Genomic DNA, 20031 nt, shown 5'->3' on the forward strand with positions numbered 1-20031 from the left:
TTTATGATAAAAATGGAAGAGTTAAACTAAACGTCTTATAGTAACTTTAATATTTTGAAAAAATAAGTTACTTAAACGGGACAAAAACACACAGACAGAAAATAATATCAAATAGTTAAACTTTCCATTTTTATGATAAATTATTTAAATATTGGTCAAATCCTATTTCGGTCACTTAAATTAGTTTCGAAATTACTCACAAACAGCTTATTTTTCTTAAACTATATTTTAGCAAAAAGCATAATAATTATTCTACAACAGCCAGATAGACTCCAAAATGTTATTATACCACACCTGTTCAATCTGATTCTTATGTGGATCTATATTAAAAAAAAACCTTGTTATACTTTGTGACATATTTTTATTCTACGGGGTAAAAGTGCGAACACAGACTCCCACAATTTTATTATACCATCTTTGATCAAAGTATTCTTATGCGTTTCTATATACAAAAACCTTGTAAAAGATCTTGTTTAGTTTTTTTTTTATTTCCATTGTTTGGGGACTGATCGCGTACACAGACCCCCCCCCCCAATTTAAATAAACCACCTATGTTCAAAATGTAACATACCAATTTTAGATACTTGATACCTCGTCACTGTATATGATCAGTTTAGTTAAATAGTAAAGCATATAGGAGCTATTCGTGTGCATATAGATACACATATGTTAAGCTTTATTATATATATATATATATATATATTAAGAGGTATATATATATCTTAAGAGGTATATGTGATAAAAACAAGGGTAAAAGTGCTCAATACGTTAGTAGAGACAAATATGTTTTTTTAATTATTACAACCTCAAGTGTATTAGTTTAATTTATTACAAATTGTTTCAATAGACAGGATACAATTATTCGTCCATATCGTCAGATGATTCAAGTTAAAATAAAAATAAAAAATATGTTTTTTTTGTGATTACATATTGATATTAAAAGCCAAGAGAATGAAAGTAAGAGAGAGAGAGAGAGAAAGAGGGAGAGAGAGAAAAAGAGGAGAAGGAAATAGAGTGAAAAGAGGGGGAAAGCAATAAAAAAATAAATTTAAAATTGGGAAAATTATAAAGATAAAACACGGCAATAGAGAGATAGGCAAAGAAGGAGAAAAGAAAAATTAGGGGAAATAGATAATTGAGTGTGTCCAAAAATTATATATATATATATATATATATATATATATATATATATATATATAAAGAGAGAGAGAGATAGTAGGCATTCTGATTATGTGAAACCCTATATAATAGAATGATATAAAAAAAATTGAAAGGAAAAAAAAGGATAATCAAAGGAAGAGAGACAAAAAAGAGGGATAGAGAGAGAGAGAGAGAGAGAGAGAGAGAGAGAGAGAGAGGAAGATAGAAATAAAAAGAGGGAGCAAAGAGAGAGAAGGCGGCAGAAGAATTAGGCATGAATGAGGAGAAAGAAAGCGGGAAGGCGAAATAAATCAATCAGAAAAAAGACAGGTAGACAAAGAGAGTGATAGATAGATAGACAGATAGATAGTTAGAGAGAGAGAAAGGAAGAGAGAAGACCCATCATAACAGTACAATGGATTCTGACTTTGTGACATCTTTTGACTTTTAAATGAAATTATAGAAATAATTGAGAAAATAAAAAGAGAAATAAAATGTGGAAAGGAAAGAAAATACATGGTAGAGGAGAGCAAGGTGGGTAGAGGAGAGAAAAGTGGATAGAGGGAGAAAGGTGGGTAGAGGAGAGAAAGGTGGGTAGAGGGAGAAAGGTGGGTAGAGGGAGAAATTCCTTGTTCGTTTGTCCGTTCGTTCCAAAAATTCTCAATAACTACTCATTATATTTTTCTGAAATTTTGCATAAAGTTACAACTAGGTAAGGGAGGAAATGTAACATTCTCGGATTTTTGATAAAAATTTTGGTTGCGTCCCCAGAGGAACCTAAGGGGTCAAAATGTCCCAAAATAGCACTTTTCTGGGCATATTTTCCTACCATTAGATTTTGCTGAAAATGTGGATGTACATCTGAAAACGTAATATTCGACTCTGGTTTTTAGTCTAAAATCGCAAAAAATAACACTTTTCAAGACGTGGACTCTTTTTCGATCATTAGATTTTGCTTAAAATTACCCAAAAGCAAGACCACATGATATACATCTCGAAATGTAATATTTTACCCTAGGAAAATTCTAGTTGCACTTTGGACTGTCGCTCTCATCTTGGTGAAAATAGAATTGCGGATACAATAGAATCTTTTCCAACCCTTTTGCTGAAAATTACCCAAAAGCAAGACTATATGAATGTACATTTGGAAACATAATGCTTTACCCTGGAAAAGTTGTGGGGCTTGAGTTCCAGCGGTTTTTAGGGGTAAAAACACCCTTTTTGGGGCTAATTTTTATTTTTCTCCCAAAAATTAATACGTGTGTCAAAATAGTGATTTTGAATGGTACCGAATTCAAATTAATGCATCGTCTGTCATGAAACGGTGTCATTTGACTGTTTTACATCAGATCAGGGGTCTAAATGGAGAAAATACCCAAAATATTCGGGAGACCATATAATTTTTGGTTTGTTATCACTTCATCCCCTCTAACAAATTATTCTCTTTTCTCCAACAAATTTATCGGGAGTAATTCGTTGGGGTATGTCAAATACAAAAAAAAATAAAAAATAAAAAATAATAAAATAAATAAATAAAAAATAAATAAAATGAATAGAAAATAAATCAATAAATACACAGATCATTAAATCTGTGTCTAATTGCTTCCCCTCTGTAACACATCTTTTGATTTTGCGTGTCAATTTTGCCTTTCCCTTTGCTATGAAGAATGGTTTGCCTTACATCACACAAAGTAATATGATTTATAAGTTGAAGTGCTAATGTGCAGCTGGCTATCTGAGGCGAACCATCTTACACTTGCAGACACGTATTAACCATCATATACCATCAAAAGAAGACGGGTTTCCTCTATCGAGCTATAAGTCTACTCACGCCCGAGAGTATCCTTTACCTTTACAAAGCCACCATTCGCCCATGCATGGAGTATTGTTGCCATCTGGGCTGGTGCATCTACCACTAGTCTCTTACTCTTAGATAAAGCCCAAAAACGAGTTGTCAATCTAATCGTCCCACTTTATCAACTAAGGTCCAGCCCCTGTCTCATCGTCGCAATATTGCATCACTGTGCTTGTTTTACAAATATTTTAACGGAATGTGTTCTGATGAACTTGTTTCACTTGTATCCCCTCGACGTACATATTCCTGACAAACCCGCTTAGCAATAAGATCTCACCCCCTTCACTGTTGTTGTCCCTAAATGCCAGAAAGCTTTCTATTCTAATAGTTTCTTCCCTCGAATAGCTAGACTTTGAAATTCCTTTCCTGCTGCCTGCTTCCCTGGCTGTATTGATATGCAGAAGTTTAAATGTAACATAAACAAACGTCTTGTTATGTTATTCTGTCCTAGACATGGCCCCAAATAGTAACCCCTTACGTCCAATGCCCCTGTGCGGTGGGGCATTAGAATACGCCGACTGCCCCCCCCCATGCAGAGGGTAAAGTCCCTCAATGGGGTACCTGGATATGACCTTAAACTATATCCAGTGGTGAGGCCCCAGCTTGTGGGCTTTGGGGAGTGTGGAGCCACCCTTTAATTACCATTGCTCCCAGGTCCACTCTGACCCGGAGTGGTAGTACCTGTTAGGATCCCAACTATGGGTTGAATAGAAACTGACGTGAAAACAACAAATATATTCTATTAAAAAAATGTTTCTTCAAAATCTTTGGATTCGGCATTAAATAACCCGAAAAGAGTTGATATGCCGTAAAACAAAAACAACCAACCAACCTTACGTCCAAGTGGCGATATGCTTTCTAAGGGGTGAACATGAGTAAAAAAAAAAAAATTACACGCATATCCTCTTAGTCCTGTGCTCTTTTAAGTGATATTATTTTATTTTATTTTTATTTACTTCTTTTGTATTTGACTTAAGCCAACGATGTACTCCTTGTGAGTTTATTGGTAAAATATGATCCCTTAGTGTTTTTTAATTGATTAAGGTCAAGTATATTGATACTGTGAACTAAAATTAATATATTTTGAAAGTGCTCAATAAGTGTTTAGGACTTTTGTAAATAAAATGATATAAATGCTGTAAAGACTCTACTCGGTTCGAACAAGGTTTCGAAACTTTAAACTCGTCATCAGTTATAATTTTATATAATAATATATAGTTTATTTTCTCCCTCTCTCACTCATACAAAGACAAACATAAACACACGCATACATACACATGTATTCATGAATAAGGGAATTGAATTTCAGATAAAATAGAACGTTATATGAAATTTTGAAATTTAAAATGAGTAACTCACCGGACCTCGGAGTGTAGACCTGACCTTTTGACATTTAATCATTCTAAGTAAAGCTCTGCGAAATGTTTTACTGGCATAAAAATACAAGATGGGGTTGATCGCACTGTTTAAGTGGCCCAGCAGGATCGTGTAAGGAAGGACGCTTACGAATCTTTTCGTTTGTGTGATTCTGAAATCTAGATAAAGATTTATGATATGATATGGCATCCAGCAGGCGAGGAATAAAAGAGCGAGGATTATAAGCATTTTGGCGACCCGTTTCCGCCCGGCCATCACACGTCTGCCAATGCCTTTACTTATTTCGGACTCTTTCCGGTTGAGTCGAGTATCTTCCGTGAGTAACTTCCGGCCGATCATGGTGTAGGAGACGGCGATGACGGTGCCGGGAATGATGTAGACAACGAGAAAAAGGCAAATGTCGTAGATGATCCGTTGACTGAGGCTCGACCAGATCTCGTGGCAGAAGTGTAGGGTATTGTTTGGCAGAATGAACTTGCTGAGCTTTCGGACAAACAGCATGGGTGACATGACACTGATGGAAAGGAGCCAAATGACGACTGTCAGTTTGACGGCCACACGCGTCGTGCAGAGCTGTCGGAACATCATTGGATACTTGATGGCCAATAAGCGGTCCAGGCTAAGAATTGAAATGGTGAAGATGCTGGCAACAACTGCTAAACCTAATAACAAAAAGTGAGAAAGTGTTTAATACGTAAAAATATAACAACAAACAAAAAACAAAAATTAATGAAATACGAACGTTACATATTAAAGATTCGTAAATTTGAACTATTCAAATAGCTCTAGCAATTTATTCTCTGTCAGGCTAAGAGGTTAAACCTGGCAAGTGTGTGGACGGTGAAAGCTGAAGAAAGAATCCCATGATGTCCCGTGATGTCATCGGTGAAGTTGAAGAGTATTTTTATTGTGATAAATCAGCAGAAGACGGGTGGTGCGGCACGCATGAAATGTTTCTAATACGGAATCAACATTTTTCAAGGTAAAACTACTCGAGAAGAAGAATTGATGGGATCGCTTCTTAGTTAAATGATGAACATATAAGGATTCGAAGCGATGAAGAAAATGGAGAATATTGGGATTCCGATGAGGGCGCATTTTCGCAAGTATTTGTATTAAACCAGAAAGCAACTATTTGATATGAAACGAATCAACAAACATTTCTCATCCCAGCTAATGATCACACTCTTTTCTTGGGACGAAACTTCCAAAAAACAAAAGTAGAATCTTCACCTAAACTAATTGATTTTCAACGTTTCATACTCTGTCAGCTATAAAAACTCAATTTATTATTTGCTACAGGCAAAAAAATAATAAAATAACATTTCGTTCATTTCATAGTTATAAATGTTATTTTCTTCATCTCCTTCTTCATCGATATGTTATTTGACTTGAAATAATGTTGCTCCGCTTTCTAATCTGTTGTTTACGGACTATCTTAAGAGTAGAAGAAAGAGGGGGAGTCAGAATTCTAAACACCCATATTTATTTGGACCTTAGGTGATGTTCTAGCTTCACTAAAATTCTGGCAGCAACTAAACTCAAGTTCCAATCTATTCTACCTCACAAAATGATTCATACAAATTCATCCCCTGACATTTCTATACATTTCTATATGAATACGACGTCATGTTATTATGGATCAAGCAATATATCAATCATCTTTCCTTCGCAAAATACCAGTACTTGGAGAGGATACTACCTGATATTCAAGATAGAATTTGTTATATCTTTTTTTTATTAATAATTCACTAGGAGTTGTCACATAGGCGATCAGGCAATAACGTGGTTTTTCCTGGGACCTGAGTGACAACAAGTCTCTCTATATTTCCGCAGCTCGATGCGTCTCTCGACAGCTAGTGCAGATTACGTCACGTTATTGCAGCAGCCGCCTACGATTGATTTCTTAATGTTAACGGCCATTGATATTATCTGGGATTTTAGTGGCAAAAACCCTCCGCAAGTGCTCTCTCTTATCGACCCTCCTTGACCATTCACCACTCTTTGTTGTGGCGCCATACGATACAGACTCTTTTATATTAGTTATTTATTTATACTTTTATTTAAACTCAAACAAGTCATATTGCCATGGAGACGTAAGGGAATAATTAAAGGCCAGATTTATAGAGAAGTTGGGTAAAAAGATGTTTGTTCACATTACATTGAAATTCCTGCATTTTGTCATAGTCCGAGTAACAGTAGCAAGAGGGGATCTCAAAGGCAAGCGTTATGAGGAACGTAGCTCTTAGCTTGGTAACATTTCCGGCATCTAGAGATATCTTCACTAACCAAGTGGTATTTTGTGTCTAGTTGTGTTGGTCAATAGTATTTATGTTGAGGGTGCACAAGTGCAAAAATTTTATTGTAGCACATTCCGTGGAAGTACTGAGGTGCAACAATGTGACGATGGAACAGAAGCTTGGAAAGATTGTATCTTTGGTAAACGGAGAAGAAACTCTCTTAGAGTGAGGCATTAAAAAGTTTGGGGAGTTGGATTTCTTCGATATTTAATTAAACAATAGATATTTTGTTCAGAAATTTGAAAACAAATAACAGCGTATTTTTTTTTTAAATAAATGAATTTATTAATTGTAAAGACCAATATTTCAGCAAACTGATATTTTCGAATATCTTTTTTATTTTACTTATATATATATATATATATTTATTTTACTTATATATATATATATTTATTTTACTTATATATATATATTTTTTTATTTTACTTATATTTTTCACCGTTCACGTTGCAAACCTCCTGTGAATATATTACATCATTCGTTTAAGATTGTTGACGCTTTTTTTTAAAGGTCGACTAAAGGACTGTATTCTATTTAAAAGATTAATACTTTTAATCAAGTAGAAATAGCATACGCACTTCCCCTTGCACACACACACACACACACACACACACACACACACACACACACACACACACACACGTATATATCTGCGGTCCTAGTCTTTTTCGCCATCTTGAATATACTCTTGTTTTCTTTTTGAAAGGGGAAGGTACTTTCTCCCGAAAGTAATCAAAGTTCCATACCGCCAACGGACTTTATATACACCGGATATACCAATAACTTTGTATTATGTGATGAGAGGAGGAGTGATAGATGAATAAATAATTAGATATTTCTTTACTTGAACATACTCGTATTTGTTTGTTTGTTTTTCCTTTCTTTCCTCTAGTGGCCCCGGGTCTTTCCGCATTGCTCTTGGCTTTTTAAAACGTCCATATATATATATATATATATATATATATATATATATATATATATATATATATATATATATATATATATATATATATATACTAGCAAAAGTACATGTCGATCACTGGGTTCAAAAACAGCCTAGGGAAAAGGGACTCTGATTTATGAAATTATGATAGGTTATGAAAAGGAAGGGTTGTAAAGAGATAACTTCGAATTTGGGGGTATCAAACCCAAAGCAAACTATGATGAAAGTAAAAATAAAATAGATAAACCCCATAGTTTATTATATCATACCTGTTCACACTGAAACACTTATCACAATATTCTCTGGATCTATATTAAAAAACCTTGTTAAACTTTGTGACATATTTTCATTCTATGGAGGTCAGGCGCGAATGAACACCCCATAATTATATTATACCACATTTCTTCAAGCTGAAACAAAATTATCAAAGTATACTTACGCAGATAGATATGAAAAGTCTTTATTAAAGTTTGTGCCTATTTCCATTCTATAGAGGCCAGGCGCGAACGCAGACCCCACAATTTTATTATACCATCTCTATTTAAGTTAAAACATACTTATCAAAGTATTCTTATGTACATCTATATCAAAAACACTTGTACACGTTTGTTTTTTTTAATTTTTATTTCCATACTTTGTGGACCAGGCACGCACGCAGACCCCACAATTTTAATGAATCATGATTATGCCAGATCACACATACCCATTCCTGTGTCTCGATACATCTTCTATCCTTATATGTGATCAGTTTTCTATAATAGTCAACCATATAGGAGCCTATTCGTGCCCAGACACACACACAGACGTTCAGCTTTATATATATATATATATATATATATATATATATATATATATATATATATATATATATATATATATATATATATACCGTAGAAATGATGCTGCACTTTCTCAACTTATCCATAGTTAAAGTTATTTCAATGTCTTGTTTAGAAACTAAAACACTGCTCCAAGTTAGCTACTGCTGATACTAATTAAATAATGATATGCACATCACAAGATAAACACACGCTTTCCATTGCCAATATACCATACATATTAAAATAGATATTATCTACTTACAAAAACACATCTTTTGTAAAGATGATACTGTTTAGGAATTTTGTTTTTTCGCTTATTTGTAATTAAATATCCTCTTCTATTTATCGTATTAACAATGCGAATACTTCAATTAGATTCTGCTGATACGTACATTCTGTTAAATATATGCTGAATCACACGGAGAGGAATACGTATTAAGACATTACGCGTATTATATTGAAGATTATGTTTCGTTCATCTGATTCCGTTTCTGCTGTTTCTAGGATACATGTAATTTTTAGTTCCCTTGAGCGTGATAATTATTTTCTCACTGGATAATTATTGACTTCGCCGTTTTCTTTGTGAATCCCGATTATTAGACATTTCTAGATGATGGTTATATCTGAAAATAATGTTCTCCAGCAAAGACATAATTTTCTGAAATGAAATAAAGCATTTTCCTCTTATCACTGATTACTAGGCGATACGATTAAACTAATCCACAGCTTATGGATTCGCAGAAAATTCAAGCATATATCTAACTCCTTAGACGTACGATTCCTCTTTAACGTGAGTTAGGATTAGTTTTGTTCAATCACGGTTATATATCTTGTTCACGTTTTGGAGAGTTTTTCTATAGAATCAGGATACGGCTGTTTTGACAATGTTGTTTGAGAAGATAACGGTGACTATTTTTTCATAAAATATATTTCATTTATAATCACTACAAAAATATATTTCATTTATAATCACTACAAAAATATATTTCATTTATATTCACTACAAAAATATATTTCATATATATTCACTACAAAAATATATTTCATTTATATTCTGTGAGACTAACCGTAGCCCTCGGCGCAAGAGGGTCCGTGTGTGCCTGGCGTGTAGGGTGGTGGCTGATCCTGTGGTCGAGGCAGCGGAAGAAAGAGTTTCAAGATGGCGCCTGCCTGCTTTTATTAGAGACGGAATCTCGCAGGATCGCGCGAGATCTCGCGGGGATGCAAATTAGCTAGGCCATCTTGAGGAATAAAAATCGGTCCATTGGAGGTGCGAGGCAGTCGGGTTCTGACGTTCGTGGCGATCAGTACAGTGACCGTTGGGTTCCGTTAGTGACCGTTGGGTTCCGTTTCTATTCGTGCAGTCAGCTGAGCTTTGTTAGTTACCTTCGCGCCGTGGCTGTCATTGTTTGTTGGTTTGCTGTGTGTTGCCGTGGTTCTTCAGTGAAATGCTTCATCGCCCACGACGAGACTCCCCGTCTCCTACACAAGATACTCATACAAGCTATTTCGCCCCCCCACTCCGAACTTGGTTTTCTTTTCTTCAATGCCGGATAGGTTCGATCTAAAGTTGATACCGGAATTCGACGGATCCGACCCGGTACTCAGCTGGGTTGAGAAGTACGAGTTACATTGTCAGTTGTCCGGCGTGAAAAATGTCGAGCGCGTGATTCCTCTGCGGCTGACCGGCGGGGCCTTCGCTGTATATCAGCAACTCAGCGCTGAGGAGAAGTGTGACTACTCGAGTATCAAGGCGGCGTTGTACAGGGCGTTCGCCACTGACCCCGCCACTGCATGGGAGCAGTTTGAGACGAGGTCTATACGCTTGGGCGAAACTGTGGACGTGTATCTCGCCGAACTTAAGAAGCTGGCGGTGTTGTTCGGCGGTCTTCCCGAGAGGGCCCTAGCCTACAAATTCCTGTCAGGACTCCCCGCTGGAGCAAAGCAGCTCCTGCGAGCAACCTCTACCATGTCCTTACTACCGCTGAGTGACCTAGTGGACAGAGCCAGAACAATAATGAAGGATGACTCGACGGTGCAGGAACCGGTAGTCGCCGTCGCACAGGCCCCACCAAGTGGCGAAGGACCGTCTCAGGGACCCAGCCCGCAAGGTGATGTCATCTGCTACAGATGCAACGGGCGGGGCCACATGGCAAGAAATTGTAGAAGGCGGTCGACGGCTGTTCGCTGCTACCGCTGTAACAAGACTGGGCACATGGCCCGAGACTGTGCGGGAAACGGGGACGGGGACAAGGTGCCAGTGCCGACCTCTTCCCCGAACAGAAAATAAACAAGGCGCTCCCTGTCATTCAGGTCCGAGTTAATGACACGCTATGTTCAGCCCTCCTTGATTCCGGTTGCTCCCGCACCATAGTGTGTGCGGACTTCTGTCGGGCGTGGAAAAAGAAGAACGTCAGGATAACTACCATTACTGGAAAATACGAATGTGTTGCGGCGTGGGTGTGATACACATTCGCACAAGAACTGGGAACTCGGCCAACGTCGAAGCGCTGGTGACACGCGAAAAGCCGCTGAGTTTCGACCTGTTGCTAGGCTACGATGCCATCAAAGCCTTGGGCGGCGTGCGCATAACGCGCTCTGGCGTTGTAGAGTTTCAGGATAGGCCCCCGGTGTGCGCAGCACTAAGAGTCGACCAGCCGGACTTCAGTGCGGAATTCAACGACCAACAGAAGGCGTGGACCGCCACTTGGAGGTGGTCAGAAGACAAGGAACCGGCCAAACTACAAAACAAAGTGGCAGAGTACCGTATGCCCGACCAGATAAGGCCTGCATACGAAAGCGAGCTCCGTGAATGGATTAAGAACGGTTGGCTGATTCCATACCCCTACGACAAACTTGGACCCCCAAGGGCCTGATACCGCTGATGACAGTTGCCCAACCTAACAAGTCAAAGGTGAGGCCGGTAATGGACTACCGCGAGGTGAATGCGCACGATGATGCGTTCACAGCGGACGCCGACGTCTGTGCCAGCAAGCTGCGAGAGTGGCGCCGGCAGGGGTCCAATGTGTCCCTACTGGACTTGAGAAAAGCATACTTGCAGGTCCGGATCGGCGAGGCGATGTGGCCTTTCCAGACAGTGATGTTTTCCGGGAAGAGATACTGTCTTACGCGACTCGGATTTGGGCTAAACGTAGCACCCCAGATAATGAAGGCTATCGTCAATGCCGTGTTGTCACAAGAAGAATGGATCAGAAAGGGAACATCGGCGTATATTGACGATATATACGTGAACGAAGATATCGTGTAATCTTCGCGCGTAAGATCCAAACTTGCCGAGTTTGGTCTAAACTGCAAGGACTCTGAGCGGCTTGAGGATGGTGCCCGCGTATTGGGCTTGAGCGTTCAAAAGGAGCGAGGGATCCTGAAGTGGAGGCGTGGAACCGCAGTTCCCGACGTACCCGACGTTTACACAAGACGTGCCGTGTTCTCCCTGTGCGGGAAACTTGTAGTGCACCTTCCAGTATGCGGATGGGTTCGTGCGGCGACAGGCGTCATAAAAAGGAGGGCAAATGCGGTCACCAAAGGCTGGGACGATGAGATAACCGACGAACTATTGGTTCGAATGTTAAAGGAGACCGTCGGTAGTGTGAAAAAGAATGACCCCGCCACAGGGGACTGGTGCGTGCAGGGAGACGAACTGAGCGTGTGGGTGGACGCAAGTTCTCTAGCGATCGGTGTAGTTTTGGAGAAAGATGGGGCCGTAGTTGAGGATGCCTGCTGGCTGCGACCGGCGAATGATGCTGCCCATATCAACCTGGCAGAACTCGACGCTGTAATAAAGGGCATTAACCTGGCACTTCAATGGGAAGTGAAGAAACTGCGTGTGCACACTGACTCACTTTGCGTGCACCACTGGGTGTCGGACACACTCACGAGCAAGGCCAGGGCACGCACCAAGGCAGCCAGCGAAATGCTGATAAGACGGAGGCTGGAGACTGTGAAAAAACTGGTGACGGAGTACAACCTGTCCGTAGACGTAGTGCTCATCACCTCGGACTACAACCTCGCCGACAAGCTCACTCGGGTACCACGGAGATGGTATGAGGCTATGAAGAAAGAAGCTAAGCCATTGCCTCTGTGTTCTGCCTCCGTCGAGGAGGACGAAATCAGGAAGATACATCACGACAGTGGGCACCCCGGAGTACAACAGACCTACTACTTTGTGAAGTTGGCTTGACCATCAATACCAAAAAGCGCAGTAATAGCAGTGGTCAGGGAGTGCCAAACGTGCCAGTCCATCGACCCCGCCCCAGCCAGATGGCGGAAAGGACAGCTGGGAGTGGACGCGACTTGGAGTCGGTTGGGTATGGATATAACCCACTACGGCAGCCAACACTTCCTCACGCTGATAGACTGCGGGCCAACGAGGTTCGCGATTTGGCGCCAATTAGCGAGGCAGGATTCCACTAGTGTCATCCACGAATTAGAATCCATATTCTACGAAAGGGGGCCGCCTGAGGAGATCCTCACGGATAACGACACGGCGTTCTGCAGCAGGGAATTTAGGCATTTTATGGACAACTGGGGGATCTGCCTTCGACACCGATGCGCGTATGTGCCGAGCGGCAACGGCATAGCGGAGCGGTGCCACCGAACCGTGAAGAGGATCGCGGCCAGGAAGAAGTGTACGATCGCGGAGGCGGTTTACAGATACAACACAACGCCTAAGGACGCTGTGACTGGCGGCAGTGCTCCCGCTGATGCGATTCATCACTACCACGTGCGCGTCAAGGACGTTGAAGTGAGTCTACCCGACCAACGAGAACCCCAGGGGACGTACCAAGTGGGAGACACCGTCTGGGTGAAGCCACCCGGCGGCCGGTGCACCAGCAGCTTTTGGAGGGGGCTGGTCACCGGCGTCATCAGTGAACAGGCCATACTAGTCGATGATACTCCGCGCCACGTAAGGGATGTCCGGCCCGCTCTAAGCGCTGACCAATCGGCGAGCAGTGGAAGTAGCGAGTCATCCGACGATGAGCGATGGATCCAACCTGTGCCCTACGAACCTGATGACTCAACTGCGAGCTCTAATGCTGATGCTGATGCTTCCGATACCACTTCTGAGAGCTCCGATGAGGAAGTCCCGGCAATACCCCTCCGCAGGAGTGCTCGAATCAAACGGCCACGTCCGCCGTGTCACGTATGTGATCTGGAGACCAGGGGGGAGTGTGAGACTAACCGTAGCCCTCGGCGCAAGAGGGCCCGTGTGAGCCTGGCGTGTGGGGTGGTGGCTGATCCTGTGGTCGAGGCAGCGGAAGAAAGAGTTTCAAGATGGCGCCTGCCTGCTTTTATTAGAGACGGAATCTCGCAGGATCGCGCGAGATCTCGCGGGGATGCAAATTAGCTAGGCCATCTTGAGGAATAAAAATCGGCCCATTGGAGGTGCGAGGCAGTCGGGTTCTGACGTTCGTGGCGATCAGTACAGTGACCGTTGGGTTCCGTTAGTGACCGTTGGGTTCCGTTTCTATTCGTGCAGTCAGCTGAGCTTTGTTAGTTACCTTCGCGCCGTGGCTGTCATTGTTTGTTGGTTTGCTGTGTGTTGCCGTGGTTCTTCAGTGAAATGCTTCATCGCCCACGACGAAACTCCCCGTCTCCTACACAAGATACTCATACATATTCACTACAAAAATATATTTCATTTATATTCACTACAAAAATATATTTTATTTATATTCACTACAAAAATATATTTCATATATATTCACTACAAAAATATATTTCATTTATATTCACTATAAAATATATATTTCATTTATATTCACTTCAAAAATATATTTCATATATATTCACTACAAAAATATATTTCATATATATTCACTACATGAGATCCATTTATTAACTAATTTCACGTTGTGTGTGTATGAATATGTTCTATAACGACGTACATGTTGAATAGTTGGGTTATCTTTTTCTGTATACTTATTTGCGTGTAAATTCGTGTATGTACACACGTCATATGATTTAGTTGGTTGTCTTGTGTGTATATTTTAACATTTATGCAACAGTTCTAACAGGAAACGATTGACGTGGCCGCATCGAAACAGTTGTAGACAAACAATTCTTTTTTTAACAGATATAAACCACACAACACATACCTGAATTATTTACCAACATTTATTTTCATGATCCGGCTGGCAGCTTCAGAAATTACACATTTTTACATCTTGGCTGCCTGAAATGATGTAACACTAAAGAGAGGCCACATCAGACCTGTAGGGTTGATGTGACGTTTCTTTTAGTTAAAAGTAATTTTTTGTTCCCGGACGATAATCGGGTTGAAGGAATAAAAATTATTATTAATTTTTATTTGTGAATAAATTCTGAGCTAAGTCTGTTGTTGAAATGGCGGCGGCAAGAGTGCCTTTGTAGCGAAAAGTTGAATCACATGCTGGACTTCAAAAGCGAAAAAGAATGCATAAAATATGTTAGCCAAAATACACAGGCGTTTGATCTCCAAGGGCCGAAATCATAGTGTACAGTAGCCGGAGGGGTGGGGATTTCACACCCGCAATTGGCAAAACTATGAGCCAAAAGTTGACCTGTGAATTTGACAAGTTGAAAAGTCGGGTTGTTTTTGATCTAAGAGAAACACACGCAGTGACTCGGCATTGTGTTTAGAACAAAGAAGAGGAAAAAAAAATGAATTGTCCGAAATTTCAAAACAATAAAATAACGTATCGAGAATTGTCATTTGGTGAATCAGGTCGAACGAAAAAAGGGAATTTATGAAATATTTTTGCTCGGATGGGAAAATGTGTTATCCGATAAGTTCAAAGCGACAAATGCATTCTTGGTCTTTTGACGTAAACAAAATGTCTGATATAATAAAATGGCCGACAACCAGAACTTAATTCAAAGATAAACTAAAATCCCTTTGAATTATCAAAGCGAAAGGTGAGATCAATAGATAATTTTAAAACAAATAAAATCGCGTGATTTGCTTTAAGTCAGAGGAAAAATAATTTTCCTGTATATGAAAAATTCCATTAGTAAGGGAGGAGTTAATTAATACAACGTGTAAGTTGGGCGTTAATTAAGGGAGGAGTCAATCCAATTTTGGCAATGGACCAATGAAAAAGGGCCCTGTCGAAGTATAATCAACCAATGAGAAAAGGCCCCGTCGAATTATAATCAAGCAATTTGATTGGTCGATGACGAACATGGGTGTCGTACACATTCCATAATTGTATTATAAAAGAAATGAAAAATTAGAGATTAAGTTAGAGTGAAGAACGGAAGAGAACAGGAGAGTCAGAAGAAGAGAGAGTCCGGAATCAGAGTCTCGGCAGAACCACCTCTCTCTCTCTCCCCCTCGCTTGTTGCCTGATAACTCAACGCTTATAACGTGTCGATCACTTAACGAGAATTACGCAAAGTCCGCGATACCGACCAGGTATTTCAACAACAGAAGCTCAGTTGTAGAACTAACTGCTTGCTTGAATTAATTGTCAACCCTATGTATATGCTGTAAATACTTCTTTTATGAATTTCCGAAATATATATTATATTAACTAACCTCCGGAGTTGTGTTGCTGATGCGCGTTGATCCGTATATATGTACATTCTTTATTTGCCAAATGTGACCACGGTTAAGGTCACACGTGCAAGGTCACATCTGTGGATATTTCGTTATTTGCCATTTGTGACACCGTATCCGTCAACGAACACCCAGGATAACTAGACGATCTACGGAGGACAGGCCTTGAGGACCGAGCATCCAAGAAGAATCCCCAACGCCTTAACGAAGAACTCACTGGGTGACGCGACGTACTAACGGTTGGCAGACCTGGTTGCCCAGTCGACATATTATAACTGTACCGACCAAGGTGCAGATCATAACTGGGCCGCGATCAGGGGTCAAGGACGTGTAAAGCACACGTTGCAAAGGTCACAATGACGCCGCTCTCTGCGTCATGGAGACCAACTCCCCTCATGAGTCATCCGTCCCCTCTGATGTCCAGCTGACGACTGCCTAGAATCTCCCCAAATCTACATTTCATCATGTGTCTCATTATATCTCATCAACAGCTGATATAACCTCAATCTAGTTATTTGTTTATGCAAACCAAAATCATGTTTACATCTATTTTCTATTTTCACATTCCTTTTGCGATATTACTATATTATATGTCAATCATTTTTTCCCAATTTAATTGTTTATTCTTATAATCAGAATAATTGATCCGCCGTCGCTCGAATCAATTATTATTATTATTATTATTATTATTATTATTATTATTATTATTATTATTATTATTATCAGATACTACGCTATGATCACAGGCCAAAGTATCACAACATTACACTATTAGTTGCTTTTTGATTACCTTCAGAATTGTCACTAAGAATATAAGCGCTTCAACCTTTTTTTTTAATTCACTTCAATTAGTTTTGCGAGATCAAGAATTTAAAAGCTCACACTTGATTCCATTACGATTTAAATTTATATCCAAGGGCTCTTTTAAGAATAGACGCTGTTCTCTTTATGGCTGCTATCTGTATTTCGTTACAGCTTGGTCTTCCAGGCAGTTTTTCTAAGTATTTCCCAAGATATTTTTTATTAAGCCAGTTGCTTCTATCATAATATTTCTTGTTTTCATAAACCATATCGTCTTTAGATCATTTTTGAGGTTCATATATTTTAGAATATATTTTCCAGTTCAGCTCTATTAAGGACATACTCATTTGGAATGGTAACATCAATAATAAGCCCAGGTTTTTCGGGCCTGTTCTATATTGCGATGTCTGGCTTGATGGCCTTGTCTTTTATGTATGCCACCTGTATGTCTTTGTCATAGAATACTGTCACCCTTTTCATTTGATGCTATTGGTGATGGTTCATGTTCCAAGGTGTTCGATGATCTGTCAAGCATCATTTCTCCACATATCTTTCAATTCAAGGTATTGTCACACTTTGTTGTAGCGGACAGGGTAAAAATCATCAATAGAATTTGGTATTCAGACATTATGTGGCTTGGGCTTTCACTTCACACTTCCAATTCTATGATATATACTATATGACATTGCATTTACATTGGCAACAACTGAACCCCGTAAATCATTCTTAATAATCTTATACATTTATGAGATAAATCTCTCTGAAGTTAAATCTCGATGCATATTGATCGGGTACGTTTAGTAGTCGTGTATATATATATATATATATATATATATATATATATATTTTTTTTTAATTTTATTTTTATTTTTATTTTTTTTATTCAATTTTCACCCCAAACAAGGCACAGTGCCACTTTGAAGCAGGGGGCTACTATTAGGGAATTAATTTGCGGGGTCATTATGAAGGGAGAAGAGTAGAAAGATGTTTGTTAACATTACACTTGAACTTCTGCATATCATTGCAGTTGGGAAAGCAGAATCCCGGAAGGGAGTTCCAAAGACCTGCAGTTCTGGGGAAGAAACTATTGGAGTAAAAGGCTTTCTTGCACCTAGGGATCTCTACTGTAAAGGGATGAGACTTAGTAGCTTGTCGGGTTTGTCGGAGGTAGTTACGTCGGGGAGGTACAAGTGTTTGCAGTTCGTCAGAGCATTCACCATTAAAGTATTTGTAGAACAGGCAGAGGGATGCAACATCTCGTCGATGGGACAGAGGTTGAAGCCTAGATGACAGTTCAGGACCTATCAGGTTGGCGACTCTTTTTTGAACCCTGTCCAGGAGCGAGAGACAAGCAGCAGATGCACCAGCCCAGATGTGACAACAGTACTTCATATATATATATATATATATATATATATATATATATATATATATATATATATATATATATATATATATACGGTAAACTATATCGCTGATTTGTAAACTATATCGCTGATTTGTATATGAGGAAAAATAGGAAACGTTGTCGACAGGGGGTTACGAAAGGGCCAAGTTATCGACACTATTGAGTTGTGAGAATTGGAAGCATGTGAAGTGATCAAACATGGCTGACAGTGAACGTAGTGGGCGCATATCCCGACTGTTTGGAAAAAGCCACCTGGATGAAAATGATTTTCTAAGAAAAAATTAAATAATCAAGCGATGTGCTTAAACTGTGGGCAACTCTCTCTTCCTTGTTTTGACCTTTCAGTTACGAAACGGCTGAGTAAAACTATTATTCTCCCAAGATGGCGTCGTTTGAATTTATTGTCTGATAATGAACAGAAGAAGATCGCAGTCGACCTTTTATTCCAGTTAACGAAATTAACCTAAGTCGTTGACGGAAGACAACACACGTACGCATAACGACGCCGGCTCTAAATAGATTATTATTTTAAGTATATAAAACTATTACTGAATTCATCATTTTTTGTAATTAAATGATTACGTTGGCCCACATCGATGACCCTTCTATGCTACGTAACACAGCATCATATTGCTGTTTTATCGTTTTATCGTGTTACCGATTCGGGCCTCCGTGCTTGAATCTCTCCTCATTTGTAATTTAAATCAATTAAGAAAGACTTCCAAATATTCAATATGATCTGAGTATTTTAAGATCTAATGAGATATGTGAAGCACCACATAATTCAAAAGTATGTTAAGGTTTTCTATCTTTTTTGAGAGGACAACACGGGACGACATAACTAACACAACGATCATTTTAATCGTCGTGTTAGTTATTGTCGATCCTGTGAACGTGATAGACCAACGAAAATGCTATTTCTAACATGTGAAAAGGTAATTTTCAATAAGTGTAGCAGATGTACAAAAATACTATTTCCAACACAAACGTGACAGACATAAAAACATGCTAGTTCAAGCAAAAACGTGACATGCATACAAAAGTGCTATTTCAAACGAATTCAAAAATACTCTTAAAACGTAAACCTGATAGATTTAAATTTCCATTCAATTTGCATGAAAAAAATGAATGGGAAACTTGCCGCCCATTCAACAATGACGGATCTATAAAGATACATGAAAAAGGAGAATACCATCGCATTTACCTTGAAAGAATCCGGTGAGCTTGCACATAGCTTCTCCGAATATCCAGACTTTGTAGACTGTTTGTGCCATCGCCATTGGCATACACAAGACGGTTACTGGAAACATAAAAATAAATAAATATAAAATCACGAAGCAAAAATGAACAATATAAATATAATCGTTGTTGATAATTTCCATAGTTTTTCTTCAGGTTATTGCCTATGTTTTGTATTTATAATTACACTAGCCTGGGTGTTCGGCGTTGCCCGGGTGTTTGGAGATGTGTGTTGAGAAAAAAAAAGTCGTAGTAGGCAGGCAGACTCGAACCCGTACCGCTAATGAGGAAACGAATGTGAAAAAATAAATAAATAAACAAAAAAAAACGTGACGTCTTTGCTGTTGCGTCCATCGCCAAGCCAAACTGGAATCGACGAAGGTTCAAATAAGGCTAGTCAATCGGTAAAAGAGGATGATTTTCGAAAATATCGGCGAAAAAGCGACCTCTCCCTGTAGAAAAATGGCCAGTTGAGGGTGAAGGAATTAATGTGTTTCGATATTTGTCGTCCGAAGAGTTGAGCTTTAAAACGATATTGATCTTGTGAAAATCTGTCGCCTCTGTCGAAAGTTTCACGCATACATACATA

General features: G+C 39.4%; 1 protein-coding gene across 1 annotated transcript in view; it reads right to left on the reverse strand.

Annotated features, from left to right (window-relative positions):
• The window catches only part of LOC145296062 (galanin receptor 2b-like), a 263795-nt gene that overhangs the window by 27919 nt on the left and 215845 nt on the right, over positions 1–20031 (reverse strand). The window contains exons 3-4 of the mRNA XM_080142129.1: positions 19408–19503; positions 4355–5034 (exon numbers count right to left, since the gene is read on the reverse strand). Coding sequence (XP_079998255.1) covers positions 4355–5034; positions 19408–19503 — 776 coding nt within the window. The remainder of the gene's footprint in view (positions 1–4354; positions 5035–19407; positions 19504–20031) is intronic.

Source organism: Euprymna scolopes, chromosome 16, assembly GCF_053919585.1.
Source record: "Euprymna scolopes isolate OS-2025 chromosome 16, ASM5391958v1, whole genome shotgun sequence".
In the NCBI taxonomy this organism is placed as follows: Eukaryota; Metazoa; Mollusca; class Cephalopoda; order Sepiida; family Sepiolidae; genus Euprymna; species Euprymna scolopes.